General features: G+C 44.6%; 1 protein-coding gene across 4 annotated transcripts in view; it reads right to left on the bottom strand.

Moving 5' to 3' along the window:
- The window catches only part of PRR5 (proline rich 5), a 91,685-nt gene that overhangs the window by 38,013 nt on the left and 32,221 nt on the right, over positions 1 to 21,451 (bottom strand). For 3 of the 4 annotated variants that reach the window (XM_076344109.1, XM_076344128.1, XM_076344119.1), the window contains 2 exons: positions 13,904 to 14,017; positions 3,302 to 3,382 (listed from right to left, as the gene is read on the bottom strand). In XM_076344109.1, the coding sequence (XP_076200224.1) occupies positions 3,302 to 3,382; positions 13,904 to 14,007 (185 nt within the window). In that variant the 5' untranslated portion in view covers positions 14,008 to 14,017. Of the gene's footprint in view, positions 1 to 3,301; positions 3,383 to 13,903; positions 14,505 to 21,451 lie in introns of those variants that run through there. The other variant, XM_076344100.1, reaches the window with a different exon arrangement.

The raw sequence follows: 21,451 nt of genomic DNA, 5'->3' as shown, positions 1-21,451 counted from the left end.
CTAGTAAGGGCTCAGAAGAAGTAATGTACAGGACATACACTGGTGATACTCCCAGTTACTGGAGTATCTTCTTCTGACCACCTTACTGTACTTCATTAGCTTTAGCAGAGTTATTCAGGAGTTAAAGCAATATGAAAGAGACTGAAGTCACACACTGATTTTATTAGTAGTAGGGCTTCTGAGCGCTACATAACTCCATATTTAAGGCCACTTTCTAATGCCAGAGGAATGCAAGAACGGTGTCAAAAGGCATTGGTATAAATGAGTGGAAGCTTTTATGAGCCAAACCTAGAAGAAAAGTAAATGGTACTGCACAGATTTGTACCCACTGATGTTTTCTTAAATAATCAGTGCATACACAATCAGGGTTCAAAGCCTCAAGGTGCGTGTTCAGAAAAGGAAGTTATACGTATTTGTTTGCACATATGTGACATACAGTAGTTGATATACGTGACATTCCTGAGTCAAAACGATGGTGTGCAAATATTGCGGGCATAACGTAACCGTTCAAATATTTACACTTGGTCTGTGAGTCAACTTGGATATTCAAGGTTTAATTATGAAAAGTATCCCGGAATCTGCTCTAATTAAAGTGGTAAAATAAAATAACTTCTTTTACTGTCCTGTAGCTTTTGAAAAAAGTTACTGATACTAGCCATTTACCTGAACGCTTCCACACCCAAATTCTGCCCAGTGGAAATAATGGCTATTTGTTTCTTTTTATGTATGTACTTGTGGGGAAAATGCATCTAAAACAATCATAAAGCAAATATAGACTTGTTCTACTTCTGAGGTCATGTTTATGAATCAGATATTTTTGCATTCAATAATAACACTAACCCAAAGAAAGTTATTTTGAATTAAATAACAATAGTAGTAAGCCAGGTATTTTTGGTACGTGTCAAATCAGTAATTTCTTAGCTGGGTTTTGAGCTGAATTTAAGTGAGGCAAAAGGGCTTCGGATGCAAATAGTCAGGAGGCCCTAAAACATTATTGACTGTGGTCGGCACTAAAATGAAGCACACAGCAGGAGTGCAGTAGCTTCTGGAAAGAGGCTGTGGCTGGACGTGTGAACAGACGTGTTTAAAAAAATACCACTACCACGTTCTCCTCTAGAAACAGATCTTTCAGCTGTTGTGTCCTCTTTGCCCACTCGCAGTTTTCTCATCTTAGCTTTTTTTCTATGAATGAAGCAAGCAGGACACACACGAGAAGCTTCACAAAAACAAACTCAGAGTTGTCACTGAGAGGATGGACAGCTTTTGGCAATAAATTAGAAGGCTGTTCAGGCCAAGTCAGGGGCAAGAGGGAACAAGCTCAAAGCAGCAGTAGACAAGAACCACTCTCAAAAGCCATGCTGCAGCTCACCAAATGCTCGCTCATCCCATGAGAGTTACGCTGCTGATGCCTCATTTATGACAGCAGCTTTCTAGCTCAGTCTAGATTTCACAATATTTTGTCCATCAGCTCAGGTATGAGTCACCAAGCGTTGTTCTCCAGGAAGCAGCACAAAACTGAGCGATCAGCCGAGATAACAAAGCAGCGTTATCCTTACCCTAACAAAAAGAAATGGGCCTATCATGCGGCAGAAAAGCCCATCATAAAATGGAAAAAAAATCAGCCTATTTGTAGTCAGCTTGCCTGTTCGGCTGCCTGGGATGTTGCAATAAATTCAACACAACTATATTAGCAAGCATCATCATGGTGCAGGGTTTATACCCAGGTAAATGAAAGTAAAATCTGGGCACAATTCACCAAATAACATCCATCCATCCATCCATCCATCCATCCATCTATCTTCTATTTGTTGGTTCATACAAGATTGTATTTGTCTCTGTCACATCAGCAGATAGTTTTTCCTCTTCTGTCCCTCACCAGCAGACGAGCATCCTGAGGCAAAGGCATTGGGCCAGGAAATCTCAGCCCAGAACTACCATTTTTTGTCATTCAGATAAAGCTGAAGAATCCTAACTGCACTTAGTAATAATCATCAACCATTATTCCAAAAACTAACTCAAAATGATTGACTGATCATGCTAACTGACAACCATCCTAGAAAAGCTGTTCTTTGTATGTCATTTTCTCCCCAGAGAAGTAAGAAATAACTGGAGAATAAGTTTCTTTTAACTTCATAAAGACAGAGAGAGAGGGAAAAAGAGAGATCACAGGCCAAACGTCATTCGCCTGGACTTCTCTGAAGATATTCCCACAATTAAAGGAACCAGACTGGGCCAGCTATCCCAGACTGGGAACCAGACAGGGACAGATAATCCCAGAATATCTGGATATTCTGTGGATTTTGGCAGACTCCAGTGCCCGGCTGAGTGGGAATAAGCAGTAGGGAAAGGAAATTACTGAGGCTCTTATCTGAAGACAGCCAGAGAATGTAATAAGCTGTCTGTCTTTTGTAAGTGCAGCTTCTTTTCCACTGTTTATTCTTCAAAGCCTTGGGACAAATTTCTAAAAGGAAATCTGCTACCTTGCCCTTGTCAGTAAGAGAGGGTTTAGTAGGTAATAGTAAGTGCTAGAAAAAGTAGTAAAAAGTGAAGTGCTGTAAATCCAGATATCAGCTTATCTCTTGGTAAACTTTTCTTTGCAGCTGTAACTTAAATAACTCAAATGGTAGGATTTTCACCTTCTCTTTTTTTTTTTTTTAGGGAAAAAAGTTCCCATTATACATCTCACTGGTCTGTATTTAGTCTGTTGCGAACAGTATCATCACAGTATGAGAAAGAAATAGGAACCTTAAACTGTGTCACTCAGGTCACCGTGCTGACAAGACAGCTTTATAACACCTACAGTATATTCAGCCTGCGCGGAAGGAGCAGCTAGATGTAAGGGACCACCAGGCAGGCCACCTTTCCTTGCCGTGTCGCACTGAGCGCTTGGAGGCTTTACATCCTCCATGAGATGCAAGGGAAGCACCTCAGAGCTAGGCCTGGCACCTATGGAAAGGGCAGCATCATTGCAGTGGTACAGGGCTGCATTACTAGAGGGGTCTTAAAACTTAGACCTCCTTAGTTTCAATCCAGTACATCAAGACAGACTCTGAAATAATCCATCCTCCTCACAGCTAAATACCTCCTCTGCAGAAGGAGGAACGCAGCCCTCGCTACGCAGCGAGGTGTTGACACACATCGGCAACAGCTGTTCACTGAGGCCAAATTGACTGTATTAGTTGAAACTACCACTGGGAAAAAAACCCTGTAATACTGCTGTAGAAGCTTTCAAGTGCGAGTGCTAGGAAACAGTACTGTGCACGCTGGCTAATAACACCTTGCATAGAGTCGAGTCTCTTACCTGACTCCTTCATTGAGGTTGTAAAGTTCATGGTCCGGGAGACCCTTACGCTGGAACACCGCTATTACTCCATTGTGGATACTGAAAGAGGACATTAGGAGTCATTAACACCCGATTACATTTTAGAAGGGCATCACTTCCACAATAAGCCTAACATCTCTGCCTAGACACTGCAGGGCCTTTTTAAAAGTCATAGATGACTTCTGGTACCCCATCCCAGATGCCTTAAAGGGAATTATTGCCTAGAAAATAGATGACGTCTTTGAAAATCAGTTCTTTTTGATTTGTTCCAACTTGGTAACTTCCAACAGTCGCACATCTGAAATCAGTAATTTCAGAAAACTTAGGCTTATATATTTTAGGTACTTTAAGTATATTAAGTATAACTTTTAATATATTCATATATTAAGTATATTTGAAGTCTTTTTAAGTATGTTTTTGTCTCTGTGGCTCACCACAGAGACAATTAACAGCTTCACTATGAGATCAGTGATGATATTCCTGGCATTGTTGGCATATGTTTGTCTGAGCTATGGTTACTTGATTTCTTTATCAACAAGTCAGCATTTATCCAGGCTGGACACTATACCTGAAGTTTAACCCACAAATATAGCATCCCTCTACTAGAATGGAATCTCAAGAATGGTTACTTCTTTAAAAGAAAACATAAAAGAAACACTGAACAATTAGGAATTTTAAGTCAATTTAACCAATCTCTCATTTATTTTCAAAAATGAAACAACAGAAAAGGGGCAATTGGTTACAAAGACTGTTTCCTATTACCACTTACTCATTTCTCAAAGATTTACGCTCTTGCTCCAGCTAAAGGAAAACCAAGGCTGCGCTGAAAGAACAGGTCTAGAGTTTTTAAGGCGGACAGAGAGAGAGGCAGTGAGATGCTAGGCATAGGCAAAACCATCTGTCCTACAAAAATGTTCCCTTTTCATTTTCAATGCCATTTGTAACTGTTCTGCAAGCAGATGTTGCTTAGAGGTAGTGACTTTCTGCTGCAATCAGACGCAAACCACAAAATTCTCTAGCTCAACAGAAAGCCACATACCCAACACTGTCCGTCTCCCTGGGGTGTATGGCCAGCAGCCCCATAAATTCTAGGATGCTGAATGGCAAAAACCTGCCAGGTACTGCAGGTACCTGGCAATCCACATGCTTAGCAGGGATGCTTACTGGTCCCATGAACTTAACAAGACTGCACCTCGAAGGATTACTGAAATGAGTATGTGCTTAAATATGAAGCTCTGAAATGCTCCTGAAATACACCCAACTCAATTAGCGTGATGACACATCAGCCTAAATCACTGAGCTTAGGTCTGAGGACAAAGGTAAAGAAATGCCAGTGAAAGGTGAGACCAAACCTGTTCCAGCATTAGTAGAAGGGAGTAGAAGTCTCATTCTGCTTCCCCAACCCAGTGCCACCTTTTATAGCCTCACAGCTTTGACTCCAAAAGGAAAGAAGACTCACGTGGTCCCTCCGTCTGTCAGCTCATCCCCACTCCTCCACTCCTCCACTCCTGGAACCGCTTCGCGGTTTCTGCCACATTTAACTATGGAGTGGAAGTCCCCAAAACATTAAGGTCTTCTAGGTTTCAGCTGGGGTAGAAGGAGCATCTTTTAGTGACTAAGAACATACTGCAGGGTGAGCTCAGCCTTTATTCAACATGCACACAGATGCTTTAGCTTCCTGACACTAACACACAAGAAAGCAACCTTTATCAGCTCCATTGCTCATACTACTGCTACTTGGTTTCTAATACGACTGCTTTTACTGAAACGACCATTCCCACCGCTGGCAGTGACTGCAAGTTATTTCACTTCTGTCTGCCTCAGTTACCCCACGTGTGAAATAAAGATAATGACACTGACCACTAAATGGTGTTTTAAGATATATTTGTGAAAATCATAACAAAAGCAATGAGTGTAATTATCAGTAGCAGTATTACATGCCATCATTGTCACTGCTTTTTTCTTCTTCTCCCACAATCCTCCTGATCGCAAAGGGAAAATACAGATTTTGGCATGTGCCTCTTCCTATTCAATGTTGCACCTGAGAAAGGGAGACGACATCTTAAGGCTTATTAAAAAAAACCACAGAGCAGAAGTCTTCCTGCTCTGCACTATCTCCCTGGGTGGCTCTTTCTGCATACCACCTCCCAGCCTGTACTGAGCAGGAGCAAGGAATAGTAACAACCAGCCACAGAGTGTTCAGGAGGTGTATTTGGGAGTCACCAACTTAAATCACACCCCTAGAACATCTACTGAAAAGATCTTCCGAGGATCAGAAGCTACAGCATGCAGATCCCTCCTGGGGATCTGGTTTTACCAGTGACTCTGCAACACCATTTTTCAGAGCTTTGCAGCTGACCTCCCCCTGCTCACACTGCGCTGGAGTCTCATGCAACAGAGCAGCAACCAGCTTCAGAGCTCTGGAAAGCAAAACGAGGACCAGATTTGCCCATCCTGGAGGTACCAGGATTTGGGATTGCCCTGTATTGTGAAGAAGAGCTAAAGACGGTATCTGTTCATAAAATCTCCAGCGGGAGAAAGCCTGATTCCTACTGGTGGACAAGCTTAGTTGGCTCAGGGCCAGATCCAGCCACACACTGCTGCTCCCACTGCATGGGGATCTCATTGCAGGCGCTATGCCAGGTGGCAGCGGAGTGTGTGGGGGGACCTCAGGCGCCCACGTTAAACCTCCCCAGGTCCCTGGTAAGACAACCCCTTTCAGTGCTTGCTGGGAGCAGAGGACTGGGCTGGAAGGTAAAACTGCCGCTATTCACTGAGAGATTCAAAATGCAGGCACACAACAACACTGAACAGCAAAGACATGCACTGCTAGAAAAGCTCAGCCGCGTTCATCTGTGGAAAAAGGAAATTAAAAGTGGCAGGTGAAGGATATGACCCGCTGTGGAGAAACACACAAGCAGATCAAAATAGGAATCATTATCCTCTTCTCTCTTTTGCTCCTTTGAGGACATTTCCAAGGCGTTAAGCGCTTCCCCCCCTCCCCCGTTGGTCCCTCTTTCCCCCCTACACCCACGTGCACAGACATACACTCATGATCTAACCCAGCTTATTTTGGCTGGCTCAAACAGACACACTCAATTTACGATTATTTGAAAATTGGCAGCTAAATGTCTCTGCTATACAGTGAAGCGACTTGGGTATTTTAATATTATGAGTAATATGTGAAGTACGATTAATGTAGTGAATAAAACAAGCAGTCTTTACACGCTCTTCTGATTCGGAAATGAACTTTGCAATGTTCCCTGCCAGCCTTCTGCAGAGAAGAATGACTAAATATCTCTCCTAGAAGCCAGTGCACTCTCTCTCCTTCTCTCTGGCACTCCTTTCTAAACGAGGGGGAGGTTTTATCTTTCCAGCTTAACCGGTCTATTATTATTCCTCAAAGAAATAAGAGAGAGCAAGCTTTTTTAACAAGAACTTAGGGGGACAGGTTGTGAGCATTTAAGTTATTGCCCATGTAGTAGAACTGCACCTACATAAAACATCCTAGTGGTGATCTTTTAATCTGCCTGGAATCTTCCTTGTAGTGAGGGACAACTGCCTTGTCTAGAAAACAAGTCTTGGCCCTGCTGCATTGACCAGCTGCCTTTCCCTCCTATCGCAGACAGCAGCGCTTGCATGCAGGGTGCAGGCATGCAGTCCCAGGCTACAGGTGACATGGGAATGCCACCGCGATCTGGCCCTCCACACTTGCTCAAGAGGCAATAAAGAAGAGTCGGAATAACCAGGATGCTATCAGCGGCATAAGTTGGTGTCAGGGTAATAAAAAGCTAGTTTATTAGTTACCTTAAGCTAATGAAAAAACCAAACCCAACCCTTGCTTAAATCAAAGTAATGCTATGGTTTCTATAATGAGTGATTGTTTAAAAGGGTTTAGTCAGAATGGTACAACCTTTTGGCATAAAGAAAATCTGAGCTGCTGCTTACACACAGAAGTCCTGCAAGATGCTTGAGGTGGGTGGATCACCTTTACTTGTGCCTGTGACTAGCCTCCATCAAGGCTTAAGTAAATAATGTATATAATTAAACTTATATTTTAATAGTTAACCTGAACTGGAAATCTCTTGTAAACTGCCTTCTGTAACTCTTTTACAACATGAAAGTTAATAATGGGTGTGCTCATGCACTGATATTACACTGAACACCTTCCCTGTAGTTGCTGTGTGTGTAAATGTGTGCACAAGAACACAGCACCGCAGAGGAGACAAAAAAGAGCCCAAAAGAGACCAGAAAAAAAGGTCAGCTCCTGAATTGCCCATGCTGAGTACTGAGTAAGATTCCAGTCTCCAATCAAGACCAGACCCTATACGGCATGTCCAGGGTTATAAATGCTTCTGGTTTGCTGTATTGTACCAACAGATACGTTTTCCACAGAAGCGCATATGTAACCTCCTACTCCTGCAGCACTGCACTTTCTCCTGCTTAAGGAAATGCGCAATTGCTAACACTCCCCCACCAGTATCTTCTGCTGGAACAAGGGGCACCTGGAAGCTCTGTGCACCCGAGCAGTGCACCTTTGAAACAAGCTACAGCCACCCTCACACTGCAAGAAAAGGCAAATCTCTGTGTTATGGGATTATGGCATTTCTTGAAAGCACAACACCGATTCATTAGCCAGCTTCTCAACTGGTATGAATCGGGGTAAATTGCTGTGGCAGTGCTGGCACCTTTCCATAAAGACATATGCCATAGGTCACTCTTGGTCTGAGGACTATGGCTAGAAGAAGACATTTTGAGAGACGAGCAGCGGGGCAGAAATAAGCCTGGGAGGAGGCTTCCCACAGGTCAGTGGATGGGTAGGGAAGAGACAAGCATGGCTAGAGCAGGCTGGCTGTAGGAGGGGAAATCAGGATCGGAAAACTGCAGAGACCAGGTTTTTTTTTGGGGGGGCTGCCTTTAGAATTAAGACAAAATGTCAGATGGCTCCAGCAATGTATTGTACTTATCTATCCCACAGTGGCCACAGATTGCCAAAAGAAAACTACCTACAACCAAGGTGGCACTCACAGCAACAAAAATCAACCCAGCAGCCTACTTCACCTCTATGGACAGACTACTCATTCTAGATTTGCCTGATCCTCCAGAGGAGGCGGCAGCGGCTCCAGGACTCGCTATTTGGCCGCCTGGAACATGGGAAATGACAGCTCAAGCACACACAGCACAGACCTTCCCCACTGTTGGCTTTAGCACGGAGGGATCTGAAAGGTGTAAATCCCCAGCATACAAAGCTGGATGCTTGCTGACGGCACTCCCATCCAGCCTAACAGCATGAGTGCCAAGACAAGGAGGGTGGGGTTTATTATTCTGATTTTTGCATAATAGAAAGCCACTGCCTAAGTAGCTCAATACCACCAAAACACACATTCCCCTTGAGTTGCTAGTTCTCCACCCAGACACCACTGCCTTTGGTGGGTAGGAGGCTGGCTCCCCCCAGCACTGAAGTACCATCCCCGTTCTTTCACTGATGTTTTTAAGAAGCCAAGAAGGAAAAACTGCTGTGATTAAAACACTGGTTTCTGCCAGGTGAAAATCAGTTTGTCCACAGAGTTGAGGAACAATTGCAAAGTTGGGCTTGCAAGTCTCTTGTCTGAATCCTGACACCCTGTTTGCTTTGACCGTCGCCACGGCCCTCCCAGCTCGGCATTTCCTGGCAAAGCAGGTGGAGGGGCCCACGTTTTCATTCGTGCACAGCACACAGATAATTTTGGTTCTCTAAAGCAGTCACTACCTTTGCATGCAAACAGCATGGGTGAAAATATCATGGCGTTTTTTATTTAGTGTTTGCAATGCTCCAGGTGAAGTCCATGAGCGAAAACAATGCTGTGTGAATAATCACACCCTGAGAGTAGTGGGTAGTTAAAGGCAACATTTTCATTTTCAGAAGTGACTAAGTGACTTAGGGCTCACTTCCGCTGGACAGTTATGGGAATAGCTAATTAACAATAATTAACCTAATATACTTGCATCAAAACCTAATATACTTGCATCAAAACCTCCTTGAAGACACTCTCGCTCCAGAATAAAACCTCATTTTCCTGAACTAGCTTAATCCAATTGGGAAGAGCCCATTTTCAGCACAGCTTCAGTTCAGCTGCAACTCCACAGGCTTTCCATGATGCCTCGGCCCTTTCAAAATAAGCTTGCAGCTGCTAGTCCACTTACGTTTCTGAAATTTCTACCCAAGGTAAAGCAATCTGCAAAGAGGGTTAGGCTGCAATTACGCACTGGATCACACAAGTGGAAATAAGCTGGTCTGCAAAACTCCATCTTCAAAGAGTTTTAGAGGCATTAGTTCACTAACTTCACCAACTATAAACACTACTCTTACATATGAAGAAGTTGAGACAGACAGGTGAAGGGACTTCCCTGAAGTGTTACCAAGAGTTAGTATCTACAGAGTGTAGGACTAAGGAGATTTTGGCTTCCAATTATACCTGCATTCAAGCAAGTATAAAGACGTCTGGAGGGCCATGGGGAGCAGCAATTCTCCACCACTACCACTTTCTATTACTGTAGTCAAGGCCGGCACATGCTCCATGGTGCAGTGGTGGCCTGACCAGCTGGGAAGTCCCCTTCACCCCCCCGTCCCTCCTCCCCAACCCGTAGCTCAGCTCTGTCCAAATAACGGGTCAGGAAAAAGAAGGTGATCTTCAGACAGGCAGAAATACTTCAAAATATTTCTAAATACACTAAATATTGGAAGAAAGAAAATTTCCGAGTAGAAACAATAGCTAAATATGCTGGTCTGGAATGTTTTCTCCACTAGAAAAGCCTCCCTGTGATCTGAAAAAGCATTCATTTTTAATTAGAAGATGAAATATGGTTCCCATGACTGTAAAAATTACTTTACAGCAAGTTATTGTGCTTATTACAACCCTGTAAAAATTAGCCCGGATTTCCTTCTGATTCTGTATGTCTCCTTGGATTTACTGCTGATCTCACTAATGTCACAGGCATCTCATCTGTGTTTTCTTCGCCTTTTCTTTGCTATCTCCTAGTCCTTCATGTTTCCGTGAATTTTCCCCATTTTCTTATACCAGAAGATCTAAGTGCCTTTGACTAGAGGCTTTCCCACAGCACAACTCAGACAGTATCAGCTCCTGATTAGGCAGTCTGTGCTAGCTCAGTCAGAATGAAAACCTTGCGGATTTTATTTGCCCTGAGAGGGGCCCCCCTGGCTTGCAAGCTCAAGATTAAAAACCCTCGGTTTCTCAGTCCAATTGGTTTAGTCAGCATTCAGCCCTCATTTTCTGCCTGAAGCAGAAAAGGGGGGGAGAAAAGGAATTGAAGACAATGCTAGTGAAAAAATCTAAGCTATTTTAATCCAATGCAAATTCTGTGAGCTGTAACGAAACTATATTGTTCCACTATGTTGCTGTTGGTTGCTAGTTAACGTGCACTGCCGGTGTGTTGCTGTACAGATCTTTTGGGGTTCATGGGAAAGCAAGCTCAAAAAAGCCGTGATATAAAGTCTAATTTGCATAGCAGCAGACAGCAGCTCAGCACTGATTTCCCTTTGATCGAACAGTGTCGAGAAGATTTAAAGCATTTTAGTTTGGAGGTGAAGGAAAGTTATTGGGGAGGAAGAGACCTTCCTTGCTAGCACTGAGTGCTATGTGCCCCCTGCACACCGAACCCTGCGATTAAGCTCCTGCAGTTTGCCCTCCCTTGGTGTCAGAAAGCAGCAGGCATCCTCTGGTATAAACAGTTTGAGGGCTGAGACTGGTCTGAACAGAGCGGAGGTGGTGGAGGGGATGTCGCTGGGCAGCCAGACTGTAGCCACACACAAGCCGATTCCAGGAGGGGAGCCGCACATCCTCTGCAGAAAAAGCCCACGGTGACGGAGCTGCTACCTTGCAGAAGACCCCACCAGTGAAACTCCGGCTCGGCAGCATTTCAGTGCGGTCCCCGGCAGGGCCGAGGCAGCATCCTCGCTCCACCTCAAAGAGCTGACCTTCAGCGCGGGATCAGCAGTCTCGTGTGGGGCAGGGCCTGCTGTGGGGTTGTGCTTTACCTCTCCCCACATCAGTTTTGATGAACTTGGTTCAAAGCCTCTTTCAAAAGCAGATACACACATGCCACACCCAGGCACAGCTGCTAAGATTAGGCAAGAAACCAGCAGACATTTAAATACAGAACAGCCAGGCTTGGTGAGAGGGAAGAGTTCTGCCGGTGCACCTCGACTTCCTTGATCAGCAAGCTCTTACGCTCGATATGGCACAGAATGAAACAGCACAGGCAATCCTTTCATTTGGAAGAACAAATATTCCCATAAACCAAAGTATGGTATGCTAGTCCTCTGTTGGGGTGTTTTAATTTTGCAGGGGAAAAATTAAAAACCTTCCACAGCCCAAGATTTTCAAAACCCACCCGAGATTTCTGATGAGTCAAAGTTTAGACACCCAGTTTGCCACATTGTCATTACGGTCTCTCCAAGAGAGATGAGCACCGACTCCCTCAAGACCAGACCCTGTTACACATGCCAAGATGGGCACGCACTGGTGGTAAGAAGTTATCCACTGAGGCTTCTGCCTAATACAATTAATCCAACATCATTTAAGCCCTGGCCTTCCTGAGGATAAGCTCCAGCGAGGATACAAGTCTTTGCACCTGAAAGAAGAATTACCCTCACTCTCTCTTTCACTCAGGAGAAAGCCTTGCACTGTTAAATAAGAAATAAAGGGTCTTCCCTTTGCCCATGCAGTGCAACTGGCTTGTAATCAGCATTACTTGCCATAACTTTAGGCAGCTGTTAGCGCTAGCATGCAATGCCCACTTGACTTGCCACCGCAGGTAGCACCAGCCTGCCACCACACGACAGCAGCTCTGCCAGCACTCCCAAGGCATTTCGGAGGCACATGCCACCAAACAGCAGGGATGGCCTGGCGATCCCTGCACAGGGAAAAGGCAGGAAAACAGAGTTAGGCCCGAGCTCACACAAAGCAGCGACAGGATGACTTGCGGACACCTAGTCCAGGAACAGGCAACGGGATGGTTGTCTAATCTTGTGGATGAAACGCGCAGAAGTCTAGCTCACTGGTAGGCAACCACTTCTGGCCAGAGCTATACCTGTCCTGTTCAAATTAAAAATAACAAACTCTTGCTCCGGCTCCCTTAGGAAAACCCTCTGGTTTGATTATCAGCTGCCCCTAAGCCTGGAGCTCTCCCCCTCCCAGCAAGTCTGGTGCGTGACCTGTTCTCCACTTGCATCTGCCTCCACGGCTCCCTCCCCGCAAGCAAGACCTGGAAACGCTAATCCCTGCCAATAAAAGCCATCAGCACACCATCACAAAAAGGCTTTGGGGACCATATTCTGCCACCTTGGTTCACACCAAGGAATATCTTACTCCCTGCTGCTTCCCATGGGGCTACTGGCCAAGTGAAACCCCAACTGGCACAAGCCAAGGTGGCCCAATCTAGCCTTTAATTACTGCCACCATCCATACCTTGAGGGCAACTCCGGGTCATATAAATAGCACAGTATTGGAGCAGAAACTCAGTCTCTTTTGTGACCGGTACAGTTTCACTGCTTGGTGTGCTGCTGGCAACTAATTCATAATGCAGGCATGAAACCACAAATCAAGTGGTGAGACGGACAGAAGATGTGATATTTTATAATTTTTTTTTTTTTTGCTCAGAACTCAAATACCTTTAACAAATGTGTCTATAGTTCACCGGTATTTTTCTTCCTACAGCTGTACTGCCATACAAATATAAAACATTACAAATGATGCTTTCCAAGCTGTGACCCAGGAGATAACATTTCATTTTCAAAAAAGACATAATATAATTCCTAACAACTTAGAGACTTAGACTCATCTTTAAGAGTGTCACCAAAACGGTCATTAAGATGCCTTCTGAATATCTGTGCTAAGTGACACATTCTCAACAAAATGTTTGCATGGTTTCCTCAACAAAATGTTTCCAGGGGGGGTTTTTTTGTCAAACAGTAATAAAATTCAGATGTATAAACACAATAAAGAAAACAATCAGGGCTTTTTTTTCCCTGTCCAAAGTGTGTGTGCTTGCGTGCGCGCATACACACACACACAGAGATATTTGTATTAATGTGAGTAAATTGAGTAGACCTTGTCGTATCTGTATCAACAACCAGCAATATATATATAGTTATGCAGATAAAAATAAAGTATTTTAATAGTTGTGTATATGTAATTTTTTTTTAACTAAAATAAACCAAATCAACCTCGAATGAGAATATCTAGATAGACATAAAGGCATATTTGTAGCTGGACCCTTTGAAGTAAGTCCTTGTCTGTCATAAGGAAGAGCAGGCTGAGCCATCTGCAGGAAAGGCTCTTTGCTATCAGTCTTCACAAAGGTTAACAGCAATGGGAAAAAAGCCGCTCCCGTCTTTTACTTGAACACAAACTCCGGTACGTGTAGTGCACCAAGGCAGAAGCCTGACGTACTGTAATCTTGCCGAGCTGGGAGCAAGGCAGCCCTTCCTGCAAGCTGACGGAGTGGCTACCTGCACGTTAATCACGGCCGCGGGAGCGCGGAGAGGCTGCAGGAGAGTCGGCACATCGTGCGAGACCTTACCTGTTCCAGGTAGCGTTGGAGCAGGCCCGTCGCTGCTGGGTCCCCCGCTCATCCAAGGCTGCCTGCTCTCTCTTGCCCAGATCACTGAGGCTGGGCGAACTCATGAACTTCAACCTGCGAAGAGTCCTCATGGTCAAATGTGTGTTTGCGCGTGGCAGCTACAGATACACCATCCTGTTTACACACACACACACGCAGCTGGAGCAGCAGCAGCGGCAGCAGCAGCAGCAGCAATGCGAGCAGTTCCCTCCGTTTGCTGTTCAAAAAAGAAACTTAAAAAAAAAAGAAGAGAGAACCAGTCTCTACGGAGCACACCTCTGCCAGCAAGAAAACAAACCTTTAATCAGATCAACTCTGACGTCATCAACTGTGGTTAATAATTTCTCCAGTCCTTTCAAAAAATAAAAGTCGAACTTCTGGCTGCTGCTGCAGCTCTTTGAAGGGGCCCCTTGCAACCGCAGCTGCCCTGAGTGCGAGGGCTTCCCCTCCCCCCGTCCCCGGGCACCACGACCCGGGAATCTCGCTCAGCACCGCGGTGGCATGCTCCACCTGTCGTGGGAACTGCCCGGCTCCTCCAGTGGCTTGGGGGGGTCTGCTAGCATTTCTCAACCTCTCCCTCCCTCTCTGCACTCATAAATGGAAATGAAACTGGAGGGCAATGGGCAGAAAAAAAAAAACCCAAGCAGCCAATACTGACGCACTGAGACTTTATTGGAAAGTTTCATAACTGCCTGTGCCTTGCCACGTTACGACACTGCACACACGCGCTCTCGCTCCCTCGCTCATACATATACATACGCACACTCCCGCACTCCCTCTCTCCCGTACACACACAGCACAGCCTCACGGCTCGCCTGGGAGGCTGCTTCAGCTGCAAGTGTCACATAAGCCACAAGACGGAAAGTATTTGCAAGCAACACAACTGCAGAATGACAAGTGCTGGTTTGGGTTTTAGCATTTTGAGGAATTTTTGGTGGTGCGTAGAAGAGCCAGACGCTTTGTCTTTCTCTGCCTTTTTTTTTTCTTTAAATCGAGATAACAGCTGCACAACTCGGGGCATACTTAGTTTCTACAAAAGCCCCAGGTGTTATCTTCAAAGGAAAAATCTTCTTTCTCTCTCTGACTGCAGCACTGGAGCTGAAGGATGTGCTGCTACAAGACTCCAGCCCGTGCTTAGCTCGCTGTCACTCACTTGTGGTTCTGGTTTAAATTCAGGAGTGCCTGGCTCATCTGCTGGGAAGTAATGTAACAAAACAGCGACTAGCTTTCTCAGAAAAGAAATTGTTTGCAATAGACTGAGCCAGAGCGTAAGAACTGCTCTTCTGTTGCTACGGCATTGGTCTGCAAGTAGTCTGGTAAAAGCCACAAGGGCTCCTTGCAGAGTAACCTTCCACTCACTGCAAGGGGGCTGCACTACAGACGTACTTATCCTTTCTTTTTTTCCCCACTTTCTACTTACTCTTTTCATCTGTGATAACCTATTGTCTAGATTTGGGCTATAATTGGATTTGCTTGTGTCCAAATAATATGGCAAAGCTTACATTACAGGAGAACTGAATTTCTCACAGCAAGATCTGCCCTATGGGCATAATTTTCTGACATATTTTAGTAAAAACTGATTCCTCTCACTACTCATCCAAACTCAGCTAAGCTTATTGCATATAAATATTTACTTCCAAAATTTATATTTGGCATTACCTCTATGGGAACCAGTTGCAGAACTACCTAGGGAAATAAATCCATTTTTACCTTGTGCTAGTTTTAGCAGTAGTAGTTTTATCCAGCTGCTTGGATTAACGTTATATCGATTGTCCTTCCCACACCAAAACCCTCAAGTATACAAATGAGCATCACAGTAGATGGCATATAATGTTTCATTTTGGAAGGGACCTGCAGTTCCACATCTAACCTACGTACAATGACATCGCTATCCCTGGTCTCTTTCAGATGTTTAAATCCTTCAAACAAATGAACAACAATCCACTATGTACAAAGCAGCAAAAGGAAAACAAACACAACAATATATGGCTGTATTCTAAGAAATGAGATGGCTTCTACAGCATACAAATCAGTGACCAAAAATAGGTACAGCAGAACACTGCTTTGTTCAAATCGGATGAAGGGCACTCCGTTTCTGTGGATAATACAGCCCAGGAGAGCAAGGGAGCACAACTCGGTCTGAGCTTCTGCTGAGGGCTCAGGTAAATGTGCGTCTACCCTGTCAAGTGAAACAACTAGTTAGATAAATCTGTGGCAATGTAATTCCATCTAGTTTCATTTTCCACCTAGCTCAGTTGCTTTTCTGCTTCTCACTTGCTGTGAATTTGATAGGCCTTGCAAAATGTTGTTATACTGGATTAAACCCTTGGAATTTTTAACTCTTTGATCCCTCAGCAGCACCAAAGACTTTATAAACTGTACCCTGATGATGCCAGTATGTCAGCAGCTACATAATAACATTTCATCTGCTTTTTTTCCCCCAAATCCTCAACCAGCTAATTGACTGAACCCAAGGAGCTGCCGTGTCAACCTTGGATATGCCAGACAACAGGGCAAAAAGCAGCACTTTGCTTCCTCATAAAATGCCAAATCCCAAGAGAAGAAAAAAAAAGGACCTCTTCCCATCTGTATGCTGAAATATTACACCTGTAGAAGTCAGACTATTTTTATGCCACCCCATCAATCTCAGTAACCAGTACTAGATTCAGATTCAACGCATGAACAAAACACATGGGAGAGGCAGCATTCCAGTTTCCTGAAAAATTTCAGATTGAGGTAACAGAGGACAGGCTTTCTCTACACTACTTCCTCCTTCCTACGATTCCACCTGATCAAATGTTGATTTATGATAAAATAAATCATTTTCAACAAGGGTTACCTTCACCCATAATTACAGAGTAATACTTCACGTTTACATTGTGCTGTGCGTCCACGGACATCCTTGACTTCACGGCCTTCATTAATCCAGCCCTGAGCAGCTCTTGGGTATGAAGGTAAAAGATAAAATCCGCACTTCAGCGTTAAGAGTGAAGAAGAAAAAGCTGATGTGACTTGCCCAAGCCACCCCTGAGCAGGTGGCAGAGATGTCAAGAGATCCCAGGACCTCTGCCTCCCGTTCCAGCACACTATCGAGGGGATGCTGCAGGGACTGGGTAGCCGGGGACTCCTTGGGCCGGGGCGGCCGGAGGGCGATGCAGAAGACAGAGCTCCTTGCCAGGGCTTGCGGTGTGGCCGTTCCTCTGTAGCCACTTGTGAAGAGAGTTGTCGCAATACAGCACTGCTTCAAGATCAAGAGGCTAAGCGGCAGAGATTGCTCGCTATTGGTCATGGAGAGGGATAAGAGCACTGACCAGACTAATTGGGAAGGAGGGGAGGACAGGGGATTGGCAGGGGCCCTCCCGTAGGCTCAATAACGAGCTCTACAAGCTTCTGAAATAGAACAACTGCACTCAGCACATTTACAGAGCTGAGACTGTAAAGTACTGTTACATTAATTCATTTAATCCCAGCATGCTGTACACGGTGCTAATACCACTATTTCACTCACACGAAACCTGCAGCTCAAAGGTGAAGTGATCTAATCAAAGCCACACAACCACCTCAGTGTGGAAGGCACATCCAGCCCTAGCTCCTGCTCCCTCCCTTCCCCTCCAACATCTCTCCTCATAAAAACCGGCCTGTCTCTACTAGAAACCGTTCTTTCATCTGTGGGGCCCACATCCTGCGAGTGACTGCATGGCAAGTCCTGTAGCTGCCACGGTGCTGGAGACGTAGGGGAATTCTGCTCACCTGGACTTGCTTGCTATCTTGAGGCCTAAAACAACGTACAGGTACATGAATATAGGCTGACAGCCCAAGAGGTTTTATACTGTTATTACAAGACAACATTAGCATACAGATCCAGGACCTCGTAGCAAACACGGCTTTTAAAATAAGCACGAAAGGTAACTCTGTAGTTACCACCTGGTATGCCTGTAACGCCTGCAACGTTCTCGCCAGGAGCTGTGGTTTAAAGATTGCATCGCTGCCCCTAGAAAATGTCAAAAAAAATCCAGGCAGACCTTCCCAAGCATACACTTGGTTTCAAAAGAATGAGATTGGCTAAAAAAAAAAAAGAAAAAACCCCTACATTTTATTTACGTAATGCTATGTTAATTTTCACAGTACAATCATATTGTCTTCTTACAAGTTTCTTTTTGACCACGATGAGAGGGGAAAGGAAGCAAAAAGTAAAGTTGATGAACGGGAACATTAAGAAATTCACAATGTATGAAATTCATAATAAAGCTGCCAATGCTGTGACTGCTACGGGTCAATGTGTCTTCGGCTACACCGTTCTGCTACTGCAATGACAGGTTAACACTGCAGCGATATTGGTGCCAGTGGGAGGATATAATCAGCAAGAGAATTTGCTATCTCAGCTTTATTCACCAGAGCTTTGCCATGTAAAAAACAATAAATATAAATTTTAAGGGGGGGGGGGGGGGGGAGGGGCGGAGCCCACTACTTCACTTTATCTCCCCTCCTCTTTTGGAGAAAAGAGCAGAAATCCCTATGGAAATGCTGAATGGTGTATGCTCTGCAAGCGAAGAACAAAGAGGTAGAGTGTATCTATGGCAGAAAGGAGTTAAAAACCTCCCTAGACAAATGCACTTTAGTTTTTCATAAACCACACCACAAAACGTAGGGCATGCCTCAACACGTGCCAAAGCTCAGGAATTAGTCTTCTGAAAAACCACACTTCTTAAAGGCACAGCACGTCCTGCTGCGCCAGCAGAGGAGGGGCAAGGCGGGAGGGAAGAAGGAGATGTGAATATCAGGAGAAAAATAAAAGGAGCGGAGGGGGAAATGAAGTTGCAAACCTTATGACTCATCAATTCTTTTGCTACAATATCCACATAAAGCTCCTTTATCATCAGAAAACAAAGAATAAAGAGAATAAAGAAAGTATGAAACCAAACAAGCACTATTTGCACCCTTCCCCCTCCATCCCACTGACTCTGCAATCCCTGGAGATAAAGGCACTCTCAAGGACAGTTTCTGCCTGTCGTTTACTGAGGCTGGTCACTGGACAGCCTTGGTTTTGCTAGTCCTTTGCTTTATTTCTGCTCTCACCACAGCCAAGCTCTGATTTATAGGAGGGGACCTGGGCTTACTGGGCCATCTCTCCAACCTCTGAAACACCTCCTGTGTACTCCTGTACTTCTGCGTTCTGTGACCAACATGACCACAGTTGCCTCTCTTTAGACAGAGCTGGGGTTTCTGCTCCTTCAACTGCATGTAGGACTCACACATGGGTTTCTTTGTCTTTTATGCTGTGAAAAAGAAGAAATGCTCAAGACAGTATCTCCTTCCTAGGCAAGCAGAAGGTGACGCCTAAGAAGAGTCCTTTGACTACTGCCAGAAAGGGATGCTCTGCTCCCCTCGCCATTCCTGCAGTAACACCTGCAAGCACAGTCCGTCCTACAAAGCTTCAGACCTGACACGCAGGCAGCCATGGCTGCTGCAGTTCCACTGCCTGCCTTGGAGATACACTGGCTTGCACCAAACAAGGACACCCGTTATCATTGTGACCTGATCAGGGCCAATTTCCTGGACCTTCCCTTCCCAGTTTTGTTCGGTGTGAGGCAGAGCAGCGTGAATGTGCCTAGGAGACTTTCTCAGCAGAAAGAGACCTGCATCTGAGCAAAGGACCATCCAGATTGCAGCAACCATCCATGTCTAGTTTCTTTTCACAGTTTTCTGCTGGACGACATTTCTTATCTGTTCACTGACTGTTTCAGCTTCTCAGTCTTCCCACCTTGCTCCCTTCATGCTTCTCTGTCACCCTTTGCTCTTCCACTCCCTCTTCCTTTCTCATCTTTCTTGGTTAGCTAATTCTTCCTCAGGCAAAGTTTTTAAATATAAAGGAAAGGAAAAAGAAAAAGGAGACCAAAACACTGGTACTAACACAGTGTTTGCAAACCACTCTTCGGCTGGCTCTACGGGAATCAAGTCTTTGTCTTGCCTGTTTGGACTGTGAGCTCTTCTTTACCCTTTTCACTCGGTGTTTGTACTCCAGCTAGCCAAACAGGGCCCTGAGCTCAGAGTAAGTCCCCAGTCACCAGCATAATCTAACACAGGTCATGAATCTAGCAATACCTGTAAGGAAACCTTTGCTCAAAGCATCCATGAAATCCCATCCCCTTTGCCAGCAGCAGTTTTTGGTTTACAGAGCATAACAATAGAAGCAGTTCTTAAAATACAGCAGACAGCTAAATCTTTTATCCTTGTCCTTCAGGAGATAGGAATTAGGAGAGAATTAGGATAGGAATAGGCCTGTTACACCCCCATCCAAAATATCAAGCCTTCCATCAAATGGAAATTCCCCTAGCTCACAGTATTGCTCCTCATTCTCTCTTTATAAGTTCTGGGAATTAAAGACAGCACAGTGATCTGAATGAGCACGATGGTTATGTTGGAGAAGGTGAGGATCAATGCTCTGGATTACAGGACCTGCGGCATTACCACCTTTTCTATTCACATCTCCTCCAGGGAAGGAGGTGGGTTTCCGAGTGTCAGACGTGCTTGTTCCAGGTTTCACTGTTGCCCACTCACCGAATTCACAACCCATTGCAACCAGCATATACTTCAAGGCAAGCCCACAACTTTGCTGTTAAATGGAAGCCAAACCTGTAACTGTGATTTAGAAAGTAAGGTCTCAGAGTTCTGATCAATAAACAAATCAAACGTTTAAAATACTTTGTGCTCTTATTACAAGATCATGAGATAATGGAAAATTAATCTTACAAAGTAACTGAGCTCATAACACATATGACTTTTTTTCCTCCCTGAGCTCTATGTGAATTCTTTCCTAAATTGCCTATCTTGCATAATTTTAATTGGATCCCAGAACACCCTGACCTTGATGCAGCAGCTACAGTATCTTAGTGCTGTCTTCTACAGTTATATATGGTACAGCGCCTTCCAAATCTGTGAACCCTGGGAGATCAGAATTGTGTGCTGCGCAGTGCTATTTTTCTTATATCCAAACATTTCTGATTCAAGGTCTTCCAAGAAGGCTCTGATTGCCTTGGAAGGTCACCAAGATAAAGAACCCACTTCAGTAACTAGCTGAGTTTCTAATAAACTGCACTGGCGGCCAGCTGTTAGTTACGAGTGATATCCCGGCTTTACTCTCAAAGCCAGGGTATCACTTGTGTGATATTCTCTCTCTATGAGAATGTGAGCGTGGCTGGAAACATGAACCATACCTTGAGATTACTGCCACCTCCTGTGCATAAGTCAGGGAGATCACTTCAGTACTGAGCAATGCAAGAGACAGCTCTGCAAATTTGGGGGATCTTTGACTCTGGTGGTACTACGCTGCTGTTACTCAAACAGTACTATACCTCTCTGGAACAAATCTTGTAGCCCTGTAAAAGTCACAAAAGCCTGGCCTTCAATACAAATGGATTTTTTCAGAAAATTTATCACTCTCCCTTGGCACCACAAGGATATTTTTCTGAATGGAAAAACCACCAGAGAGGTTTTAAAGATAATCCAAAA

The sequence above is a fragment of the Aptenodytes patagonicus genome, chromosome 1 (assembly GCF_965638725.1).
Source record: "Aptenodytes patagonicus chromosome 1, bAptPat1.pri.cur, whole genome shotgun sequence".
Lineage (NCBI taxonomy): Eukaryota > Metazoa > Chordata > Aves > Sphenisciformes > Spheniscidae > Aptenodytes > Aptenodytes patagonicus.
Note: the sequence above shows the minus strand (reverse complement) of the source record. Positions and strands in the feature narration are given on the sequence as shown.